Here is a 25,332-nt window from a genome sequence, read left to right on the forward strand (position 1 = left end):
AGCTCTAAATAATTACTGAGCTTTAATCAGGCTGCTGAAATGTTTTGCATTTCCCTTTGATTCTCCTTTATGAATGACTGATAAATTAATATTTCCGCTAGGAAACAGAAATAAAAACTCAAAACAATTAGATAATTCTGTTTTGAATGTTGTCATTGAACTGTTAAATAGGAGCATTAATCTCTGATCATGTTGTGAAGATTGTCTTGTTTTATTATTTCCCTCCCAAATAGTATTTTCTTCAAGAGAAGCTTGACGTGTTTGTTGGTGGAACGATTATAGGTGTTTTCATTGGTGGCGCTTGCGAAAAATAATCTACTTTGTGTCTTACTTGAGTAGTTTAAATCCCTCTGTGTTAGAAAGGCCCTTGCAGATATGTATTAGGTTCTAGCAGCAGTAAATATGTTCATTGTATAAAAACAGCAAAGGCTGGTTCCTTGGCTTCATCCATTTCAGATGAATCAACAAAAATGTTGTGGAGGAAAGCTTCTGTTTTTTTAAATTCAAATATATAATGCTCCTGATCCATCTTTTCAGACTCAGTGAGAACCAAAGTCTTGGGGGTGAACCTTGCTCTACTGGGCCGGAACTAGGGGTAGGCAGAAGGTGCCTGTTCAAGATTCTTCTACCTACCCCTAGTCTGAATTCGCTCCCCTCTGCAGCTCACACCTACCCCCTCTGTAGCTCACTCCTCTGTCCCTCCCTCCCCTGCCTTCACGCTTCCCCTTCGTTGTCCTCCCCTATGTTATAGTGCGAGCGCACTTACGCTTACACGGGGTTCCCTAGGGCGCCTGGTCGGCTTGGCCCGGCCCTGCTGAACTACATTGAGACAGTAATGGCTAAAAAGGGGTCATGGAGAAAAGACAGACCCTGTGTTTTCTTGTGGTGTTGATTGGAAGAATCAGCAGTGTTACTATGGAAAACCATGTACATGTTGGTGATCCAAGAGGTATAGGAGGCCCAGTGGTGCCCCATCTGAGAAGTAGTGTCATTATATGTTAAGGGGCAACGTGACATGTCTTATTCCCAAAGGATAGGCCTTAAATGATTTTGCTGTTGGGTCCAGTAACTTCTAGTTAAAGCAGAACTTCTGGTATTTGTTTCTCAGCTCCAAGCAAAGACCAGTTTCACACTTGAGCACAAATCAACCACCTGCTTGGGAGGCAGAGAGACCGTTGAGTAGTAGTGGCCAAGTTTTCCCCCAGTTGATAAACAAAAAGAAAACCAAAATCAGCAGTTTCACTTTGCTTATGCAGTAAAGAAAGCAATGTGTTGGTGCACCCAATATGAACTCCATAGTATCTTTTTATTAACCTTGAGCTGTGTTTTCTGGATGACTTTAAAACTTTGCCGATATCAATATGTAGCATCTGCTTAAAGATCTGTGAAAAGAAGTGAATTCAAATTATTAATGTTATCAATTATTATTATCATAACCCTTGTTAATATTTTAGGGAATCCTTGAGTCTCCAGAAAAGCAACTAACACTAAACGAAATCTACAACTGGTTCACACGACAGTTTGCCTACTTTCGACGCAACGCAGCGACATGGAAGGTAGGTCGTCTGTTCTACAATTTCCTTCAAGGTTTCAGTTTTATGTATCGGGTCGGGTTTCAGAGAAAATCTCAGCTGTGCGCCCACCTACTGACATTACTGCTATATCTACATAACACGTCTTGATAATAGTGATATTAGTGGCATACTATTGATGAACTGATTTCTGATTAAATGTATCTGGTCTGTCTACACACGATGAGTTGTTTTTCTAATAGAAATATTAGTCCAGGGGAATTACCTTGTTTTTCATGCCCAAATGTCCAGGTGTATATGTTCTAGTGAATGCACCTGTTCTCATATATTCTTGGAGGAGAGACAACCCCCTAAATACAATATGGGGTCTGCATTGCAACAAGTGGGTTCTCCGCTAATTTGTATCCAGAGAGACTCACCCACTGCATCCCTTTCCAAGCAAATTTGTAGACACCCAGTGGCCTACCCTAAGTGACATACTAAGTTTTAGTATGATGTAGATAGTGGTAGTCAAGGCCAGTTGTAAAGCTGCTAAGATTAGGCCATTCTACAACATACTAATGGCTGACTTAAATGAGCAGTAACACCAAAAATTAAAGTGTTGTATAGGAATGTCAATATAAAATACTGTTGCCCTACACTCATAAAACTGCCATACTTCAGAAACACTAAGATAGTTTATATAAACAAGCGTTTGTGTACTCATGGGGGCAGCCATTCAAGTATCACACACAGCTGCAGAGAAAACACCAAAACTTGCGCCCAACACATGGAGTGATTTAGGGCCAAAACGTACACTCGAGCGTTCGCAGGCTGAAATTTGCTTACAGACACAGGGCCGTTTAGCACGGTATTGGTGTTTTCTCCTCCAGCAGAGAAGACCATTTTTATGGCATAGGCTGAATGGTGAACTGCCCCTGTAATCAGCAATAATGGGGTAAAAAATGTTTGTGGAAATTGATGCTAGTTTTTATTCTAGTTTAACTGGTCCTGTCATTCTATGGTTATATATTTGGGACTGGTACGTGCAGGGTTATATATCAAGTCATGCTAAGTTTACACGTGCTTTACTTAATAAATATTCCTGCTTTACATCTGTTTTTAAGGGAAATATATCTCATATTTATCTTTGGTTTATTTGTCCTTAACATGAGAGAAAATGATAAGGGAATATCGTATTATGTACAGCATGTCAATGTTTTTACAAATTTAGCTGTAAGTGCTAACTGCCATATTTCTTTTTCCGTGGAGGTAAACCTTCTAATTTAAAGGGTATAATCTAATAATGAAGATGTCAACTTCTCCATATGTCTTGGAAATCTTCTAAATTCAGACAGGGGGTGTATTGAAGGCGGGTGTTGTCTGGGTAGATTGGGTTGTGACCAAATGTCTTCCAAAAAGTCACACTCCAAATGGTTGATTTCTCTGTATAAATTCTCCATAGGGAGTGAGGGCATCATTTGTCTAATGAAGGTGCCTCAACGGAGGAAAGCAATATGGCTGCTTCTCTTACATATAAATAGAAGGGTAAAAGAACGATTATAATGCATTTCAACCCTTTTGAGCTTTTACTCATGCCGAGTTCTGAATGTTTTCTCTCCCTATACCTGCTGCAGAATGCAGTGCGCCATAATCTTAGTCTACACAAGTGTTTTGTGCGAGTAGAAAACGTAAAAGGGGCAGTATGGACAGTGGATGAAATAGAATTCCAAAAAAGGAGACCACAAAAGATCAGTGGGTATGTCCACCGCATTTGAACTTTATAGTGTAGTTTGTGTGGTGCTTTATGGTTTTACGCCTTGATGGCCCCATTGGTGCTTTTTTTTGACCTGACAAGGGAACAAATTGCTGAATCCCTGCCATTTATGTGTATCCACTGTATCCCCGGCTCTGCTGATCTTTGTGTATGTTGCATCATATGCTTTAAAGCAACAAAGCATATTAACCCTCATCAACCATTTGCTTATTCATTATTATTTTCTCCTTCCTATACTGGGATGTGTGTGCTGCCCTCCCTCCCCCTGCTTTTTCCTTCATCTGTGCTTCTCTGCTCCCCCTGTTTTGTTTTTGCTCCATCTCGCCTCGTTACCTCCCTCCCTTACCAGGGTGCTATTCGCACCAACTTGTCCCTGCATAAGTGCTTTATCAGAGTAGAGGAGGAGTATGGGTCCTTTTGGACTGTTGATGACGAAGCCTTTAAACGTGGCCGCCATATTCACAGAGGCCGTCCTCGAAAACCCTGCCCTGATGAACACTTTGACGAGCTTGTTGCACAGTAAGAGCCTTTACTTGTTTGTTATTTTGCTCTCTGTCTCGCAGCTTCCCCCCCATGCATGCCAAGCATTTTCATTCCGCCACCCTAACAACCTTTGGGGCCTTAAACCGTAGTCCTTTACTCCTGTGTTCTTCTCATATCGATGTCTATTAACTGTTATATTGTCAAATAAAATATGAGTATGTCAATTGAAATGTACAGTTTATAGCAGAATCTTGTCACTAGTAGTGCACACAGGGGAATAATCTACTCAGTTTTAAGTAGAGGTTTTCTCTTCTTAACAAACGGTCAAATAAGCGTACATGCCTTATTCTGAGCATGGAACGCTCCTCCTCTACAAATATCCATTCTTGTGCCATTCTTCTAAAAATGTCCCCATTATCAGTTCCAATGAGATCATTCATTTATTTAGACTTATACTGGTCCCTTTTTCTCACCCATGGAGCAAGTAGAATGAAGGCACCCATGTACAATATGCTGAGAAGGATTGTTCACTGTAGATGTTAAGGGGTATATTTATCAAAGAGTGAAGTTCCGCCACTAGAGTGAAATTCCGCCACTCTCCATTCATTTCTATGGGATTTTTATAGGCGTATTTTTATTTTTTTTAAGGGTGAACTTTCACTTTCACCCATTGATAAATACGCCTTTCAAAATCCCATAGAAATGAATTGAGAGCTGCAGAATTTCACTCTAGTGGCGGAACTTCACTCTTTGATAAATTTACCCCATAGTCTTCATTCCCTCCATTGTCATTCACTGAGACGTAAACTATATTTTGGCCCTTGTAGTTAAAATAAATAAGCAGTGGTGACCCTCACTACAGACCCAGCTCTCCTATGGCCGGTGCTTTCCTGGCACGTGCAGAGAAATTCATTCTATTTGGTAGAAGAAGGTTCTGTAAACAGTACCTTCAACCCAGTAGAACCCAAGTCTGGTGTGCTTGAGGATGTGCAATGCCCAAGGCCACGCCTGCTTGTTTCAACCAAACACACACTCTTTCCAAGGGGAAACAAAAGCAGTTAACCCTACTTAAAATCCAGTATATATCTCCTTTATACCCCTTAAAGAAACTGAATAAACTCTCCAACTGTTATGATGGTAACATCTAGAGGGCAAGCAGCTGGACCTCAACGCCTTTGAAGACATATTTCTTTGCATAGATGCAAGCAAAAACACTCCTTGGATGGTTGACCAATGTGCAACCCTACAGATGTTGAACCACAGCCCCCTGAAGGCCTTATATTGAGCCTTGTTTTCCTTCAGGTTGGACATCTCTGTTAAATTGCCCGGGAGACAACCAATAATAAAGCGTTTGTCTCTGTGTTCCCAGCAGCAAAGATGTTTTGATACATTTATCAGACTGAATTAGAATAAAAACAAAGATAATTATGACAATTAAATTGGAGAGGAACCACATAATTATCTGAGATAGTAGTTAAAGCTTATGCACTGGTTCTGAAACCCATCGGCCCAAGAAAAGCCAACAAACCCCATTCAGTAGCAAAGGGATGTGTCCATTTTGCATTTCTTTGCTTATTTAATAATGAGAGCAATATTCTGCTTCATGCCTACAGAGAGGATAGACGCTGGTAGGTAACCTGTAAATGCTTTTCATACAGAATAATTACTTTCTGGCCGTCATTATATCTGTTGTCATGGCTGTAATTTATCAAGGCCATACCTTATTGTATTGGCCTTAAATTAATATAAATTAATCATTTCAGTGCAGGAGCACCTCTACTTAATATGCCAACTCTATAATATACCCATTATGTAATTTATCATAATTTAATGACATCATACATATTTTAAAAAAAAAGATGCATAATTTATACCTGTTCTTTTATTTTTTAAGTTTTATTTTATTAAAGTTTCTCTTTTCTATTTGTTTTTTGTTCCGTGCAGTAGCCCCTCGCTTATTAAAAATATTCAGACAAGTCACGCCTACTGCTCACCTCTCAGTGCCGCTTTGCAGGTAAGTCCGACCGATCTGCCGTTCACGCGACGCCCGGGTTTCTTTTTTTTTTTTTTTTCCTGCTTATTGCAAAATATATTATCCTTGCTCTAATTAGATATTAAATTTTAATTCTGTTAAACTTTTTTTTCTTAAGTGCATAAAGCATTGGGAATCCCTGGAGGCAGGAACATATCAGTCAGCTCCGGCATTAGTAAGGCGCTTAGCATTTTGAATATTGTAGCAAAAAAAATTAAAAGTTCACTTATTAATATTTATCAGCAGTATCATAATTTCCATCCTCTTATTTCAGAATTTCACTTGAGGCAAAAATACCACAAGTGTAATTACTCTAGCACAGCTATTAATGCCGCTGAATGAAAGAATACCTCGTCACGTGGCCTCCATTGTTCCTGGATTTCAGGGGATGAGTTTCCTTTATATAATACTAGTATTGAGTATGAATGTGCTTTGTTATATTATAGGCACGCTCTCCTACTCATATACACACTGTAAACACACTATCCATTATATAGTGTGCTGGGGGTGTGGATATATATATATATATATAACTACCTAGATTATAGTTGTCCAGCTGGAAGCCCACGGGCTGTATGTGGCCCTCCAATGGTTTTTAATGGTCCTCTTCTGCTTAGAGGCTCCATAAATTTCACCTTATGATACTATCATTTCAATTTAAAATGTAATTCCGACTCTCAGCCATGCTCTATGATAAAGCATAAGGCCACTACATGTAATATGTTGGATGCTCTGATCTACATAAATACAGATATGGGACTTCTTTTCCAGAATGCTCAGAGGGGTCTCTGGATAAGGGATCTTTCCAAAATTTGTACCTTAATAGGGAAATGTAATAAAAGTCGGTAACAAAAAAAATATTTGAAATAATGCGCAAAAGTTATGCCTCTTTGCGAACCAATTTTCCTTTGTGCGAATTTAATATAGCTTTCGCGAACACGGAAACTGATGGTGGAAGAAGGTTTGCGGATTTTATAGTTTGCACCAGTGCCCAATGTGCACCTGAGTGTTCCATATTAAGATCATAGGAAACATGGGTTGTAGGAATAAGAGGACAAGTTTACTGCTCTCCACGGTGGGTCTGGGTGCTCATGTCCTAGACCTTCAGCAAAGGGGAGCAACATGCAGAAAACTTGAATAGCGGGCACCACTCCGGAACACCAAAATCATTCAGTCAGTGGAATCCAGGAGCCAAAATTGTTAAATAGTACAAAAAAAATCTTTATTTTACATTATGTATAAAAGATAAAAGCCTGATGCTTTTCGTGTGAAACGTGTCAGGCTTTTATCTTTTATACATAATGTAAAATAAAGAATTTTTTTTGTACTATTGAAAAATAGTTGGCTCCTAGATTTCAATGACTGAATGATTTTGGTGTTCCAGAGTGTTGACCGCCTGCTATTTTCTGCGTACTGAGTGTACCAGTAATATACACTTTGCTTTAAAGGAGAATTCAACCCTAATGTTAAAAAACCCTCCCTCCCTCCTACCCCCCCAGCCTGTTACCCTGGGCAAATGCCCCTAATGTTTTACTTACCCCTCGGTGCAGATTCAGGCATCGGAGTTCACGGGCGCCATCTTCAGCTGCTTCTGTAATCTTCGGAATGAGACCAGTGCTTCTGCAATTTCTGCACGTTTCGGTGCATGCGCCGTTGTTGCGAAACAGAAATTTTTACCAACTAAGCATGCGCCGGCACACCAGTCTCGTTATGAAGATTACTGAAGCGGCTCAAGATGGTGCCTGTGAACTCCGATGCCTGAATCTGCATGAGGGGTAAGTAAACTGTTAGGGGCATTTGCCTGGGGTAACACTTAGGCTGGGGGAAGGGGTGTTCTATGTAGGGTAGGAGTGTAGTTGTTTTTTTAAGTTTAGGGTTGAATTCTCCTTTAAGTCAGACAGCAATGTTTCTGATTCTATTTGTCGTTCAACTTAAAAATATTTAAAAAAAGAGAAAATTGTCCCTTCCAAAAAATTCTCCTTTAACTTTTCAGACTTGCGCAGAGACCAGAGCGATATTCCACAATTGTAAATACCAGTCATTAGTTGTTTACCGTCCCCCGGGCCTTGTGAAATATGATTTTAAGGGCCGTTCAGTCTGTAGAATACTATTAAGATTACAAGCGCAATTTACATTCATGAGGCTGAAAGGCGAAATGAAATGAATTTTGATTTCTATCAGATCCCTTTCTTAACTAGGACTAATTCCAATTAGTATGCTCAGCACATTTAACTGGGCTTGTTTTGGAAATTCAACACGAGCAGCTATCTTCATTTCAGATTGTCTCCCGTAAGCACACACTGTTTATTTGTGCGTCTGAGCATATCCATTATAGTTATTGTTACCCTTTACTTGTATAGAGCTGACGTTTTATGCTGAGACTTACTGTACACACAGAATAACTCCTTTTTAGTTTAAACATTCCCAGATGTATTGAAGGCAACACAACAATGATAAAATAAATAACAAACACAACAGAGGGTGTATCAAGCCCCTTATGTAATAATGGAGCCGTTTCACCCTTTCCATGGGGTGTCGCAAAGGTCAACGGATAACAAATGTAGACTCTAAAGTACAGGTATGGGATCCATTATCCAGAAACTCCTATTCCAGAAAGCTCAGAATTAAGGAAGGGCCATCTGCTATAGACTCCTTTTTATCCAAATAATCCAAATTTTTAAAAAATGATTTCCATTTTCTCTGTAATAATAAAACCGTAGCTTGTACTTGATCCCAACTAAGATATAATTAATCCTTATTGGAAGCAAGACCAGTCTATTGGGTTTATTTAATGTGTACATGATTTTCTAGTAAACTAAAATCTGAATTTCCATTATCCCGAAAACCCCCATTCTGGGTAACCTGTAACATCAGTGCCCTAGATTCTACATTGCTACATTCTAGCAGGTAAAGGGTTTCAAATATGTTACCATGTGGGACTGACATACAAACAAATAAAATGAGACACTGATATCAAATAATGGAGGCCAGAAAAGGCCTTAAAAGTACAGGTATGGGACTTGTTATCCAAAATGCTTGGGACCTGGAGTTTTCTGTATAACGGATCTTTCTATAATTTGGATCGTCCTACCTTAAGTCTACTAGAAAATCATATAAACATGAAATAAACCCAATAGGCTGGTTTTGCTTCCAATAAGGATTAATTATATCTTAGTTGGGATCAAGTACAAGCTACTGTTTTATTATTACAGACAAAACAAGGAGCTTTCTGAATAAGGGGTTTCTGGATAACGAATCCCATAACAGTAGACACAAATATAGGGGTGTTTTCCATATATTAATCAATTTCTGACCACCCTATTTTGTGTTATGTTCCTGTGCTCCTTAATGGAGAAGGCGTAGCATTTTCCAATTGGGGTGCCAAAAATATTTTTACTTATCTGACACCCCGGGCCGATCGGCAGAAAACCGCTTTTTCTAGCGAGCACCACAGAGATATCCTCTTCCTGCTTCATCGGTTTTCAAATGTCCCAGGACGCATGCGCAATAAAGCGAAATAGCTGGCTTTTTCATTAAAGTCCTGCAATCCGCTCTACTGCACATGCGTAACTGCGGGAAGACCCGAAGAAGCTGGAAGAGGATCTCTCCATGGGGTGTCAGGTAAGTAAAAGTAGTCACTTGGGGGTGCCTAACTTTTGGCAACCCCAAGTGTAAAATGTTATTCCTTCTCCTTTAAAAGATAGATTTGTCTATTGAACATGACCAAAACTGACTGGCCAAAATGGAGAACAGGACCATCCCATGACCTGATTTGGGGTCATATATTTGTTCTGGCCCATCCTTTCCAGTCGACTGTTGAGCAATTTCTTGTAAAGTCCCATGGCAGCACAAAAAGATAAAAGGAGATAACGTTTTCTTCTTATGATGCGTGCTAGGACGATCTTTCATTCATTCTGTGCAGCTTAAAAATGTGTCTCCTTGTATTCATTGGACAGGCTTCAATGGCAGAGAACAGTTTACCTCTATACACTACTGCATCCATGGGAAATCCGGCTCTGAACAGCTTAGCAAACGCTATGAGAGAAGACTTAAATGGAGTCATGGAGCATACGAATAGTAATGGAAGCGACAGCAGCCCGGGACGTTCCCCTATGCAAGGAATGTAAGTACAAAGAGAACATCTCTGTCTATACAATGGACTAGTCCTCTGCAGACCCAGAGATCTTTGGGTTCATTGAGTTATACACCTTAGTCAATAAGTAGCTTTGAAGTTTATGAGAGTCTGTCCAAAGCCCAATAAAGGTTGAAATCAGGATATGCTGGGATCAATGGCAGCGCCTAGTATCTGGTGAAGTCAATGTAAGCGGACCGGTAACTACTACGAGGAATCCCACTGGCCTGGCTTGCTTTTAAAAAAGTGATATTGGATCAATCCAATGACTTTTAGCAAAGAGTTGCATGGAATAGATATATATATATATATATATATATATATATATTTTGTTTTATTTCTTACATGTGCTGGCAGAAATACCAACATCTATTGGTAGCGCCCTCAGCAGGTTGGTGCATGCTGGGAGGATTGCTACTTCCTAATATTTGTAAGGAACAATGCCACTGGGCCCTTGTGTTCTAGGTGCTTCAAGGCCGCTAAATGATGAGACGCATTACATTGAACTGGAATGTTTTTGAAAAAGAAATGTCATGGACTAGTATCTGCTGGGAGCAATATCATGGGCTCAGTATGGGCAGAAAGTAATCTCCTTGGATGTCACTAGTATTGCCAGGGCTCTATAGAACTGGACTAGAATATTGTTGGGACATGATGTGATATAGCCAGTTATTAACCTGAAAGAAAACAATGTCATTTGTGCCTGGCCTTAGCAAGAGTTAGCGGTAGTGATGGGCGAATCTGACTCATTTCCCTTTGTCAAAAATTTGGGAAACACAATGATTCCCTGAAATGCATTGAATTATATCAGCGGCAAAATTATTTTTGAGGCACAACAAATTTTTGTCCCATTAGATTCTATAGGCATCATTTTCACTAGTGAAAAAATCACTAGTTAGTAGCCTGGAGGTTGGGTTAAATGAAGGGCCTGAAGAACCCCCCATTCCTCTGTTTTATTTTCAAGATTAGAGAACTTTAATCTGGTTGGTTGTTTTGGTTAGTTTCCAGCAGCCAGTCATAAAGTCACATTCTACAATATCCCTGTATTCTTCTTCTTCTTGTTATTAATAACCACTGAGTGAACCTAACCATAGCAACCGGTAGTCATGTGAGATTGGCCAAGTTGAAAAAAGGGGTAGATTCAAGAAATGCCTTTAAAAGACTTTAGAACAATAAAATATCCCAACATCATGGCCTGAGCGAGCTTGATGAGCACAATTTAGCCATCCCCACGGTGTGTGACCACGTTGGACGCTGCAATAACCAATGGGCGGTTGGTCGAATACCCCAAGAAGTTTCCCTCTGCTTTTTATTTCTTGCCGTGCATGAGATTCTTGTGCCTCGCCAAAGGCTGTTATTTGTCTAGTCGCTGAACAAATACAAAACGTTCACTATAGATGAATAGGAATGAGTAGAATTCCTATTATAACCAACTGCAGTACATTAAACACACACACACAGACGGCATAGCCCCCAGACACTTATTTACCGCACCTTAAAGCCTTACAGGATCTTTAAGAATTTCTACATCACTAAACGACTTCTCTATAAATGGAAGGCGACGCAGAGAGCTTTATTTAAAGTTATTACACTCGGCAGGACGACGACTTGATTAATTGCGGGAGCAATTTTGCCGTCCCTAATGCTAGCGAGGTACATTACGTGGTAAACTGCCACGCAGCTCCCTTCTAAAAACTGCAGTAAACAGTTATGATGCGTCTAATTTTTGAGCATCCCAATAAATTAGAATCAATCAGGCTTTAAGTACTAACATTATCTCTCCATTACCTTGTTAGCATGGAAACTGCAGCCCGAACTAAGTTTCTTCATTTTCCTCTGACTTTGCATTTCTATCAGTTGAAGGAATGTAAGGATTATATGCATTAAAGGGAAACTGGAATTATGATCCTAATTAACTTCATGCACAGCCTAAATTACTTTTATATGTCATGGCTGGAATGGTTGGCATAAAATTCTATTATCTATCCTTTCTGTTATATTCCTGCTATGTTGTTCATCTTTTTTCCACTTAAAGGGAAGTTATACTTTGTTTAGACATTTTTCTTCCATTTGTTTTAAAAGTGATGCCGACCCTTTTTGGAAATTGCTGCCAGCACCCGATATACTTGGGGTTTCGCTTTGGGAAGCCAGACTACTATGTGCTTCCATAGAGAAAGGCTAGCGGAAACTGACCTTCCTAGCAGATGGGGACTAGAAGTAGCAAGTTATAGCCCAGAACATAGGGTTATTTATATAGCCTCAGATATTAGGGTTGGTTATATATATATTCTTGGATATTGTGTCCTGGGGATAACATAGAAGCAATTTCAAATTGTCATTACTAACCCTTGTAGAATACAATAAAGCAGTGGGGTTTTTTTTTAGTTATTTAGTTTAAGTCCCCCTTTGGCTTCTAGCCTTTGTTTAGGACCACCCTTACCTAAAAAGGTAACAGATAAAAGAAAAGTTAGCATGAGCCATTTGGGAAACAAATGGAATTCTGGGGAAAAGGCACAAGGTCACTAATAAAATTTCCTTTTCCATGGAATACTGTAGAATGGTGGTCCCCAACCTTTTTTTTTTTTTTTTTACCTGTGAGCAAAATTCAAATGTAAAAAGATTTGGGGAACAACAGAAGCATGAAAAAACGTTCCTAGAGGGTGCCGGTTAAGTGCTCTGATTTGGTAGCCCTATGTGGACTAGCAGGCTATAGGAGGCTCTGTTTGGCAGTGCAACTGGTTTTATGCAACCAAAACCTTCTTTCAAGCCTGGAATTCAAAAATAAGCACCGATTTTGAGGTCACTGAAATCAACATCCAAGGGTTTGGTGAGCAACATGTTGCCCACAAGCCACTAGTTGGGTTATCACTGCTGTAGAGGCTGAAGCTCTTCAACTGGGATTTAAAACATACAAGGGAGTATTCTGATAAAATTCCAACTATAAACTGGTTTTGCTCTTTTTGAGATTCATCAGTGCAGGGTTTTCTGTCCAGTATGGTGTCTTCTCACCCAGAATGCTTTTATGAGCTATTTGTTAAGGACCAAGAATATGTAGGGCAGGAAACAGGTGTTCATCCCAAATCTCATCTTAATCAACCTCCAGACTGTGCTTTCGGGATTATTTAGTAGAGCAAAAAGGCATTCTCTTCAAGTCTCAACCTACTCACCCTTCAGTCTGGGACACCCAGCCATTGTTTTAGTTTGGCCAACCCTACAGTTTGGGAATCACTGCAATAAAGCACTAGGATGTACCTTTTTATCTCTGGACACTTTTGGCCAGTAAAGAGCAGTGAGTTCCAATTTATAGATCTAAAAAGAGTTAGAGCCTAGTAGAATTGTGTGAGGTTTTATGGTAGGTCACGGGTATGTCCAGTTCATGATCAGGGCAGATCATGGACCTGGCTAAAAATGCTTGTATATCACCTAAAATGTAACCGGCTGTATTTTTTAGTAGCAGTATGCACAAAATGTCGCTGTCTTAAATATATTGATAATGGGTTGAGTGCAGAGGACTCTTGTATTTGTCTATATGTATTTTGTGGTCACAGTCTCATTGCACCCCCGCCTAATGGTTTTAAAAAATAGTGGTGAGCACAACTTTCCCTTGTTTGTTATAGTTTATACAGGAGCAGTGACCAGCTCCATGTTGTAGCTCCCACCCTTCCCAGCTATAGTCAGGTGATCCCACTGGTGTCTAATAAAAGGGCAGCCAAGTATGGAGTTTTACTTTGAAAGCAGCTAGTAAGTTGCAGGTAATACCTAGTCCCTTTGTAAAATGTATAATTAAGCAATAGAATTCTTAATGAATCAGATAAAATTAAGTGTAGGACTGGCCAGATATGGGATGACTCTGACGTAGTTGGCCAGCTTAAATATATTGCAATATATGGACAAACAATCCCTGTTTTGTTTAAAGGGTAAGGCATTTTTTAGTAGCAGTATGCACAAAATGTCGCTGTCTTAAATATATTGATAATGGGTTGAGTGCAGAGGACTCTTGTATTTGTCTATATGTATTTTGTGGTCACAGCCTCATTGCACCCCCCCTAATGGTTTTAAAAAATAGTGGTGAGTACAACTTTCCCTTGTTTATTACGGCTGTATTTGAAGACTACAGATAATTGTTCATTATTGCCTTCAAAGTGACTTGGATGAAATAGGGGGTATTTTCATTCAAGATTCACATTCTCTGATCAGCAAACTTATTCTGTACACGGCATGTGATTTAAAAGCCAAGGACTTAAATAATAATGGTTCCCCCTATAAGAACTTGCAGGCAGAGTACTTTTCCATGAAAGCATCCAAGAGATATGCGTAGAAGCGGAATGCGCCATGCTGTGCGCACCATCGGAGTGCTTTAACAGCCCTGAGCTCTGCTCTTGTGTTCACAAAGTGGACAAATAACAAGATTTATTCAGACGTGGAAAATATAAAAATTTCTTCCCAGTGAGGTTGTTTACAAAGAACTGCTTTTTATTTTTTTATTAAGGGGTCGGAGCTCGGTTTCACAAATGGTAAGGTTTGCTCGGTCATTCCGAGAACTGACGCTTATTTTAACTCTCTAGAATTTAGGGGATTTTGACAAACCCGAGAGTGTGATAAATATTAAAATGTTTGTTATTCATTTGCCTATTGATTTACAGTGTGTTTTGTTGTCATTTAATTCACTGCTTAATATGAGCGGCTTTCACAGAGAATCACATTAACCTCCTATGACAGTAACAGGGGTGTCTTGTGCCCTTGGGACCCTAAAGATGATAAAGGGAATCTCTCCTCATATTAGATGCTTTTGCTTCTATAAATTCAACTCTGGGTTTTCTTAAAGGAGCAGTATACACATATGTTTGGGGTATTTGTGTCATAGTGCTACATTTCCAGCCTGACTTATAAAATATTGTCCATCATACCCCAAGCTGGGGTCTTTCATCAACGCATAAAGGGACAAAGGTTGGGTAAAACTGTCATACAGGTTTACTGCCACCATCTTGCCCACTCTACTGTGCTCCACATACTTGCTGCCTACAGAAGGCCTCATTAAGTACAAAAGCCAGGGCAGTCGCCCCTATATGGATATCAAAGAGCATGCCTGTTATTTGCTATTATCCATTCCCCCTAACGCTTATGTTAGCATTGTTTGCGTTGTGTTTCCATATGGAACCATAACAGCCCCGCATGAACAAACTGTATGTGTAAAGGAGGTAAATAGTAATGGACAGCAGTTCTTCTTTAACTGCCCTCCAACATCTTTTTGAGGGAGGCATTGCTAATTTTAATTTGCAGATGAAAGCGGGCAACTGTAAAAACTTTTCTTTCAGGTCATGTGCGTTGGATTTGAGAAAGTTCAAGCCTTCGCCATAGCCTTTAACTAAAGCCAGCCAGTCAGCTGCACATTCTGTATAGTTAACGTTTTCATTCCGATCATATCTACTAACACAAAGGATTTGCATGTAAAGTGATTGCATTGATCCATTACTCGGTGCTCAAGAGCAGATGAAAGAGAATTTAAGGATGAGGCTATCTACACAACAAAGGCTTAAAGAAGTTTAGCCGTTCACACGCCCGATATACACATTGACTCATTCAGGGATACGTCTGTTATGATGCATAATAAGTAGTAGGAGGCGGGACTTCAAAGAGAACTCCTCCTTTTTTTCAAGCCTATACTAATTAGGCATTTTGTATAAAAAATAGTTTAGCAGTCACTAGATCCATCCTCGTAAAGGGGTGTTGAGGTGTAGACCAGTCGTAAAGCAGCCCAAGTCCATGAGGGTGTGTCAGCCATCCATGTTATATGCTGCATTTAGAACTTGGATGAAGTACACTATCATCTTAAATCTTGTTACATAAATGGCCAATTGTTGTTCCGTTATGGGTCTTCTTGTGAATTCCACTATGATTGAGTGATAACCATCTGCCCAGTTAGTGTTGGAATAAGACCCTCCTTTATTGGCTATTATTTGCAACTACGTTGCTCTGAATTTTGTTGGATATCTGGATGAGCTCCTTTTGTAGTGAATCCTTGTCAACTTGGTTTGACCATACGCTTGAGTTTGCTCATGTCAGTGCCACATGTTATTGCCTCCTATACATGCCCACTTTGGACAGTGAGATCCTCACTAGTTTTTAGAAACATCCATCTCATGCATTCAGCTTCTTCTGCACTGTTAAGTGAGCAAAGTTGTCCACAGTACCTTGTAGCTCCTACGTTGGTCTAAGCTGAAGATGTTCTACTCCAATTTTCTTATAGTTCCTTCATCCATCTAAGCTTGGCTGTCCGCTGTGATAAATAAACAGCATTACATCTACATTCAGGTGCATTTACAATTCTACATAAAAAATAACAACATAAGAAATGTAAAGTCCTGTTGGACACGCATACCAAACATGAAAAAGCAGAGCTTGTCAAATGAAAGTGTACGTACACGCAAAGCCTTATTGGTTCAGTTTCCAGTTGGAAGTGGTAACAGTTGGGAAGGAGAGCTGTTCCGTGGGCGAGGGTGTTACCCAGTGAGGAAAGAGCGACTGTTTAATTCATTAACAAACGTGCTTTCAGGCATTGCATTAAAAAGCCAATTGTATCGTAAGCGAACAGGGCCTTTACTTCAGCTTCTCATCTCTAATATTAGATAATGTCAGTAAAATGACACTTTCCTTCACCGTTTCAAAGGCCAGGCAGTGTTTATGCATTCTACTATTTTGCATGACAAAAGCCACTCGGCAGCGAAAAAAAAAAATGTAATTGCTATTTGTAAAGGCAGACCTGTAAATATGATTTACGCACAACATTTTTTTTCTATTGTTATCATAACTGTTGTGTACGATCAGCCCTATTCCCCCGTGGGTTATTCATGTGCTCTTCCGTAATGGGAAATTTGGCAGATCTCATCTCCTGAGTGCGTCCTTCTGCCCACCGTGAGCTGGGGGATCATGTTTTTTCTTGTTTACAGCTGACAGTGTTATTATTCTGGTTAGGACTGGGCTTTCTTATCACATTGTTGTGTTGAGCGAGCCTTTTTTCCCCTCTCTCCATTTGTGTTTCCTGGCAGAGCTTTTCTTTCTTTATTGACAGTTTGTAGAAATATGCATTAATTTGGAGTTTAAAGCATGTATCATGGTGTCTCCGCAGCAGTGTTTGCTTGAAGTTGATTAATGATAGAACCTCACTTGGGGTCGTCCTCTTGAGAGTCGGCTCACAGGTTCTGCATGTTAACTAGCGAAACAGAACACACATTAAGCAATGATTACCCCAGCCTCCACGAGCCTCTGTGGCCTGACAATTCACACTTTCACTTTATGGAGTCTCGTTTGATTTATTTATCTGCTAGTTATTTGCTTGTGCCTTTAGGAACACTTATTTATTTCTAATAGAGACACTGCCGCTCCGCTGTATGTCTTTCGGCTCCACTTTGCTAGGCAGCAAGAATGATTACTTATATATTAAAGAATGATTACTTATATATTAAATAATATTTCTACTAGTAGAAGGCAAATACAAATTTCAGCCCCATTTGTTTCTATGGGGCGGGGGGCAATTTAATGCTTTGGGCCACCCTATGAGACCAGATTCCCTAAGTTTTGGGGCCTGTGTTATGGACGTAACCAGAAGAAAGGGTTGGAAATAAGACCTACTCCATATTGTTATCCCTTTCTAGATATTTGTTTTTTGTATCATGGGGAAAAAAAACTGCAAGATGACATCACAATATCAGTGGCCCCAAACAATAGTTTTTATCTTTGGTCATTTTGTTTGTGTGTTCAGGAAACTAAACTTTATTTAAAATAGATTTTGGCAAGGACAACATTGCAACGCTTGAGCTGAGGCGATATGCTTCTTGGATCCAATATGTAGCTTGATGATTAGTTTCCCACCACCACCATCCCTTCAATTCTTGTTAATGACAAGTTCCAATATCCTTGTTAGTGGGTGTTCTGAAAACTAGACTTTAGAACAGTAGTCCGGATCAGAGTAAATTCGTGATGTCCTTGGTCTCCTTGGGCAGCCCTGGATTTGGCTCACTAGACCCATTATAGAATGATTTAAAATGTTTTGTTGCTGTGGGCCTCATGTTGTGTGACAGTGCTAGTTGATAGGAGGCTTATCCATACAGAGAATTTAAACTGCAAAATTGCTTTGTTCTATTTTTGTAGGCACCAAGTGCATGTTAAGGAAGAACCACTGGATCCTGATGAAAATGAAGGTCCACTATCATTAGTAACAACAGCAAACCACAGTCCTGATTTTGACCCTGACAGAGATTATGAAGATGAACCTGTAAATGAGGACATGGAGTAAAACTGTCTCATATCACAGTCCTGAAAAGGAAGGAAGACAGTCCAAGGCTGTTGGAGCTCCCCCCCCCCTTATTGTACAGTCTGGAGAATCCACAGCCATTCAAACGACTCTGATATGTTAACTCTTAGTGCCATCAAGTATCCCATTTGGGATTATTTTTGATTTTTCTACTTTTTTTGTTGGAAAAAAAAAAAGGAATTTGTACTCAGTGCATTGGATGGACTTGTTTGGTACTCGGAATTTCCCCTCTCTTGCAGTCAACATCAGTGTTGTAAATTTGCAAAACTGATTTCACTTATTCACACGCAGTGGACATTGGACTGCAGTTCTGCCAAATCCCGGACACTGAGGACATCGATATAAAGCATGTGTGTCTAAAAACTGCAGGTCATCCCTCTGCCCAGGTTTTAAGGTTTCCAATGGACAAAGTATTTGCACAGTACTGCATGTAATATTGATTATCACTGCCTTTCAATCAATTCCTTTGCTTCCATTTGGGATGGGGATGACATTTTATATAGGTATGGGACAGAGAAAGAGGCAGAGTAATTATCCCAAACTTCTTAACGTATTGCTTTTGTTTTTATTGTACTACAACAATTTAAGTTCTGACCTCAGGCCTCTGCTTCAGGCCCAAGGCCTCACCCGAGGCGTAATGTTTTCTGTACTATGTGATGAATGTTACTGGGTGTTTTTTTTTTTTATTATATGAAGCCGAATGTCATTCACTTGTTTGTAGTTTTAATGTCTTTCATTCCACTTTGCTTGAGTTGCCATCCAGGTTTTCTGTTTGTTTAGCCACTGATGAAAGTCATTCCATGTTTTTGTTTCCCTCAAACTGCCCATGACAGTAATGACTTGGATCTTCTATATTATACGGCTAGAAACAGACTGAATGAACGAACCATGGGATTAGGAACATTTTTATATTGTCTCCCAAGGTTTGTTCCTTTCCAGTAGAACCCCATCCCTGGCAGTCAAGGCAGATGGGAAGAAGGGTCGCCACTTACAAACTATACAGCACAAACCATTACGCAGCTCTCAGAGGAAGTGGTAGCAAATTAAGACTTCAAGGCTTTAGCATTCCAGGAGCTGGACTGTCTTTGAAAACCAATGTCTGTTCTTTTCAATTTGCCAATGACAAGTCTGCGACCTGAAGACCAGGAATGTTGAGTCGTTGATAAAGAGGCAGCAGTGATTTTTCAGTAAAATAAGCCTCCATAAATATGATTTGAGTTTATGCCCATATTTTATAGTCCTCACTGCTTTGCCAGTAGATATCTTCTTTTTATTTTTGTATTTGCTGCCATGAAGAAGACACTGGTGACATGTAGACTGCTCGACCACACTTGAGCCAATGAAGCCGCTCATGGATGTTCATAAGTATCCGACATCAGAAAGAGGAGCGCCAATGTTATTCGGTAGCAGAGTTAAAATGAGAAGGAACTAAACTTATGACAAGGCTCATGTTATATCTGCATAAAAAATGTCCGATCTTGTCTACTGGCCAAGACAATAAGCTGAGATATTGACAAGAACATTAAAGGTGCAGTCCCTATCGCATTGTGAAAGTTCCCAGCCACATTTTCTCTTTCTATTTTCTGTTCCACTACTTCCGGCTTTCGGTTCTGCAAATTGCAACGGGCCCTTTTTAATGGAAATAATTCTTTTTCACCCCCCCAAATTGTTTATTTTTTTTTTTTGCTATCACTGTAATATTGCACTTTTTAAGTCTGTGTAGAATTTATTACCTCAGGCTCAACCACAACGATAGCACTGACATTGCATTGTGATATCTTACTGTGTTTTACACTAAGGATTTTAAGCTTCTCCTCCATTTGTGATTTTTTTTTTTTTTTTTAAACGCTGAGCCAAATTTTGTATAAAATGGACGGGAATAGCGAGAAAGAAAGGTTTGATTTTCCAATGCACGGTGAGGTGGGACTGCACTTTTAAATCAAGCCTACAAGTTACAGCAAGTATCTCTATCCCAGAACACTCAGACACTTCAGTTCTTCAGCAACTGTATCATTCATATATTTATGTAGGAGGGTAGCTTTTCCTTTATTCCGCTTACAATCCCTATCAGTTTAACCCATGCGCTGTTGGTGGGGGGACTGCAATCTGCAGTGTAATATTTAACGAGCCGACTAGCAGCCAAAGGGTTAGGCTATTTTCTCTTATGTTTTAATTTTTTTTTTGTTCCCTAAAATTACCAAAGATTTTTCACAAAGCTAAATTATGTTCTTTGTTACACGCTTTATCTTTCAAAGCCAAATATCCTCTTGTTGTTCATCAAAGGAGGCAACTGATACTAAAGGAGGGAAACCAGCAAGGATTATTAGGCTTATTGCTCGTGCGCTAGGAAACCACTTGTACATTGATGCAGAAATTATGTTTTTAAACCAAAGTAAGTACATTCGTTTTCTGTTTCTCCGGTGTGACCAAACAAGGAAAGCTAAATATTGGGAACAGTATTAATTTGGGTGCAAACTTGACGTGATTGATCATGGACCCCAACGGAGGTTTCACCACATTCTATTTATGCCACCAATTGTATTATCAGTCTGATATTGGTACAGTTGGGACACTGATTGTGGACCCATGCAGATTAGTCTTCTTATAAGATTATTCTTTCCAACAGAATACCCAGATGTTGTGTGTGTTCCTCCAAGAAGTCTCTTAGGGCAGAGACACACGTTTGGGGAGATTTAGTTGCCCGGCGATAAACAGACTCTTCTTTGGGGCGACTATTCTCCCAGAACTGCTTCCCGTCGGCTAGAATCTAAATCTCGGCGGGATGGCACTCTGATCGCTTTGTTTTCCAAAGTTTCCTCGTTAGACAACATTGGGGCGACAAACGAATCACACCGATTGCCATCCCGCCAGCGATTTACATTCTAGCTGACGGGAGGCAGTTCGGGGAGATTAGTCTCCTTGAAGAAGTGGAGATTTGCTGCAGGGTGACTAATTTCCCTGAATCTGAGCGTGTGTCCACAGATTGCCCTAAATTCGTATCCTAATATCACTATTTATTGTAACCCAGTCAAGATTAATTAGCCTTTGATGTAGACAAACGTGGGCCTCACTGAAATTGTAAAAGGATATATTGTAACCCATTGTCCCACCTCTATATTTGCATATACATAGCAACTGATAGGTGTCCCCAGTAGAGATACTGCTTCATAAGCTATTTCAACGTGAAATCGTATACCCCAAAGCACTATTTTTTTTTAGCACATTGTCAGATGTTTAGTTGACCTTTACCTAAACTGCCATATCAAAAGCTGGTACCTTTAACAATAAGTGAGATGCGTCAGACCAAAAATAATAATAATACAAAATATATACTTACATTTTATTTAACGAACGTGAGATATTTGGCACTTCTCATTTGTGTTGGCTTGACCCTTCTGTCTCAAATAATAATTTGGCCCCTTTAGCTGGAGGGCCTTCCAATTTTTTAAGCACTAAAAGGAGAGTCAGGGAATAGTTGGGGGTTTGTATAAGCCAGTACTCTCCTCTCTGCTCCGAATATTGTCTCACAATAAATGTTTCTGCCAGTTTCTTTTCCTCAGCTTTGATGGATCAATCCCTAGTCATTTACCGCACACCCGCCACCAATATTTTCCTTCTCTTTTTAATAGATAAAAACATAAGTAGCCTTTCTTTTTTGTACAAGGTTACCAATTTTTATATATTAAAAAAAAATAGTTGGGGGCCACCCCCCAATATTTTCTAGAACTGTGCGGTTTGCTGGTTTCAAGATCTAACGGTGAACACAAAGCCGGTAGATCTGACCATTCTCAGAGTGTAGCTAAGCTTAAGCGATACAGCATGAGGAACATATAAACATACCTCAGTCCTAACCTTTAATGAGTGATTCATTCACCGATACATTTCACTAAGTTGCACTTAGTTTGTATGTCATTTTATGCATAATCAAAAACAAAATTTCGAAATGGTTTTTTTTTCTGCATATCATGCAAGTGTAAAACTTGCAAAAGAACCAACTGAAAATCTCAGGCTTAACATCCAGCAAACTCCACTATAGAATTGTGTTTTATTTTCCCATTACTGATTTTATGTGTTGAGTTTTGCTTACTGTACATATAATTGGAATATGTCTGTGTGAGCATTTATATCGAGGAGGGGGGGGGGGGCAGATGATGGGATAATTCTGTTTTTATTTTACATTTTTTTAATTTAATTTTTTTTTTTTTCTAATATCCCTTGCAAGGAAATAATCCATATTTGTTTGTCAACCACCATTGCTTTGTTGTGCAACTGCTTTATATTAACTGTACTTAAAAAGAAAATCGCTTTAAAAAAAAAAAAAAAACTACTGTATGTAACAAAAATGCAGAAAATTCTGCATATGTATTTTATTTTAGTTATCCCTGCTTTAAACGAAAAAAATAAATAAAATGGATGACGTTTGCTGACAACGTGGGAGAAAATCCCTCAATATTTTGCTTTCAAACTGTAACATAGTTGACAGATTTTTTTTCTATCATTGATTGAAGCATTTTGTACAGTTTTTTGTGTTTTTTGCCAGTTTTTGATACTTTTCAACCCTTTTATGTTATCCTACCACTGCCTTTTCTGGCTGTCTTAAAAAAACAAAAACAAAAAAAAAAGTTCATATGTTTAAAGTACAAAAAAAAAAAAAATGTTTAAAAGTGTTTCTCCTCCTGCAGTAAATATTTTGCATGATGAATCCTGGGATCACAAGTTTATCAATGAAGTCTTGAGTAACTGGGAGTGTCAAACTATTAAACTTTTGTATAAAATACTTTACAAGGTGCCAAGATGTAAAGAAAATTTGTTACATGTTTTTTTTTTTTCTTCCTTAAAAAAAAATTCATAAACTGAGTAGTACCGTGTATCCGGTATCTCGCTGTCAGGAATGAGAGTCGCAAAGCCTCTACGAATGTCCAAATTGTAATCGGTCTTAAAATTGTCCATTAATGAGAGGAAAGTCTAGGCTTTGGGGTTGTAAAATGGGGTTGTAAATATTGGTCTGTGATGATTGGAACCATTTTGAAAATCTGGAAATTTATTTTAAGGGCAGAGACACACTCAGATTCTGGGAGATTTAGTCGCCCAGCAAATCGCCGCGACTAATCTCCCCGAACTGCTTCCCGCTGGCTAGAATGTAAATCGGCGGTGGGATGGCACTCGGATCAATTCGTTTTCCAAAGTCGCCTGAAGTTTCCTTGTGAGGCAACTTCGGGCGACTTCAGAAATCAAAGCGCACCGATTGCCATCTCACCGGCAATTTACATTCACACGCTCAGATTTGGGGAGATTTAGTCGCCCGGCGATAAATCGCCTCTTCTTTGGGGCAACTAATCTCCCTGAACTGCTTCCCGCAGGCAGAATGTAAATCGCCGGCGGGGTGGCACTCGGAGCGATTCGTTTCCTCGCCGAAGTTTCCTCGTGATACATTTTCGGTCGACTTCGGAAAACAAAGCGCATCGATTGCCATCCTGTCGGCGATTTACATTCTAGCCGGCGGGAAGCAACTCGTGGGAGATTAGTAGCCCTGAAGAAGAGGAAACTTGTCGCTGGGCAATCTAATCTCCCTGAATCTGAGCCTGTCTCTGCCCTAAAAAGAATAGAATTCTCACACTTTCATTTTCAAGAGATTTTTTCACACACACAAAAGTCTTTGATGCATTGCTGATTCGTCGGCAAAAAGATTAATCCAAATGTTTACAAATCCTTCCATTGTGTATGTGCCATTGCCTTGGCATTTTTCTGTTTGCATTGTTCCGCATCCGCATCTGTTTTCATTACTTCTGCTTAATGGGCCAACGTTATGCATTTGTTTGATGTCTGCAAAGCCAGATTTTCCAAGGTTGCAATATTGTCCCAAACTAAATCCACAACCTGAGGTTAAGCCATGAGCCTTGATGACAATGGTACAGTCCAGACTGTTAGCTTGGTGCTCTGTGTGTATGTGCTGCCAATAACAGGATATTTTGTTTTGAAAAGGCATAAAAGAAACTCATTCCTTACATCAATTGTAATTTCCATCATTCCATGTCTGTTGGTACAGACGATAATAAAAAAAAAAAAAGAAGAAAACTTGTGTAGTCAGTACTGATCACTGACAGTATAGCATTCTCAAATGCAATAAAATGCTGGTTGTTCACACTGGTAGTTCTTGTTGTCCTGTCTTTGGTTGAGCGTTTCTTAGAAGGCAACGCAAGGATGACTTGTGAGTGTCACATGTAAGGTCGGAGTGGTGGCTTCTTAAATTAAAGGGGAACTCCGGCTTCCAAACCAAGATTTCATAAAGAGACCACATAACACAGAATCCCCTAATATTCCCATCACAGTTACCTGTTTCTTTAAAAAGTATGAATAAATGCCATTGTCTATGCTGAAATCCATTGTTTAACAGTTCTTTTCTTTCTGCATCATTTGAAATCCTGGCAGGGAAGGAGGGACTAAACACTGATGTTACAAATTGTAACAACTTCTCCACAGCTTACAGACAGCATGCAGGAACTACATAACCCACAATGCATTGCACTGGGATGTTCCGTTCCTTATTGAAGTCACATGTGCAGGGAATTGTGGGGTTTGGAGGATGCAGGCTGAGGACAGATGGCTGTTGATACAAAGTAACAGTAGTCAGCCAGCTCAGCAAAGTAGTCAGACAGATCAGCAGGAGAGCAGGGGGCTAGGCTTAGGGAACTGTTCCAAACCATTAAAAATCATGAAAAGTCTGCATATTTTTTAATTGATGTATATTGCAAAGTTGCTTGAAATTATGTTTACTTTTCAAAAAGCCTAAGTTATGTTTGTGTGGAGTTCCCTTTAATGGAAGTATCCACCATTTTTGGATTCGGCCTAATACTGGAAGGTTTTACTGACTAGTGAACCAAATTTGAATAATCATTTTAGAAAAATAAAAATATGCCTAAACTGTTAACAAAGACAGCTAAGTTTGGAAAGCATAATGGTCACATGACTTTGACACCCTACCAAATACAATGTAGCAAATAATGGGGAGGCGTAAAACATTATGTAATGGTTGACAAATGGAATTATGAGGTTCTAGATGTTATCGGTATCAATAGAGATATTGGT

General features: G+C 39.5%; 1 protein-coding gene across 17 annotated transcripts in view; it reads left to right on the forward strand.

The window, feature by feature from the left end:
• The window catches only part of foxp1.L (forkhead box P1 L homeolog), a 612,880-nt gene extending 589,844 nt beyond the window's left edge, over positions 1 to 23,036 (forward strand). For 13 of the 17 annotated variants that reach the window (XM_018259171.2, XM_018259180.2, XM_018259176.2 and 10 more), the window contains 5 exons: positions 1,455 to 1,556; positions 3,638 to 3,807; positions 5,716 to 5,785; positions 9,760 to 9,926; positions 18,084 to 23,036. In XM_018259171.2, the coding sequence (XP_018114660.1) occupies positions 1,455 to 1,556; positions 3,638 to 3,807; positions 5,716 to 5,785; positions 9,760 to 9,926; positions 18,084 to 18,228 (654 nt within the window). In that variant the 3' untranslated portion in view covers positions 18,229 to 23,036. Of the gene's footprint in view, positions 1 to 1,454; positions 1,557 to 3,148; positions 3,271 to 3,637; positions 3,808 to 5,715; positions 5,786 to 9,759; positions 9,927 to 18,083 lie in introns of those variants that run through there. The other 4 variants (XM_018259181.2, XM_018259184.2, XM_041590886.1 and 1 more) reach the window with 2 other exon arrangements.
• The last annotated feature ends 2,296 nt before the right edge of the window (positions 23,037 to 25,332 follow it).

Source organism: Xenopus laevis, chromosome 4L (genome assembly GCF_017654675.1).
Source record: "Xenopus laevis strain J_2021 chromosome 4L, Xenopus_laevis_v10.1, whole genome shotgun sequence".
NCBI classification, from domain to species: domain Eukaryota; kingdom Metazoa; phylum Chordata; class Amphibia; order Anura; family Pipidae; genus Xenopus; species Xenopus laevis.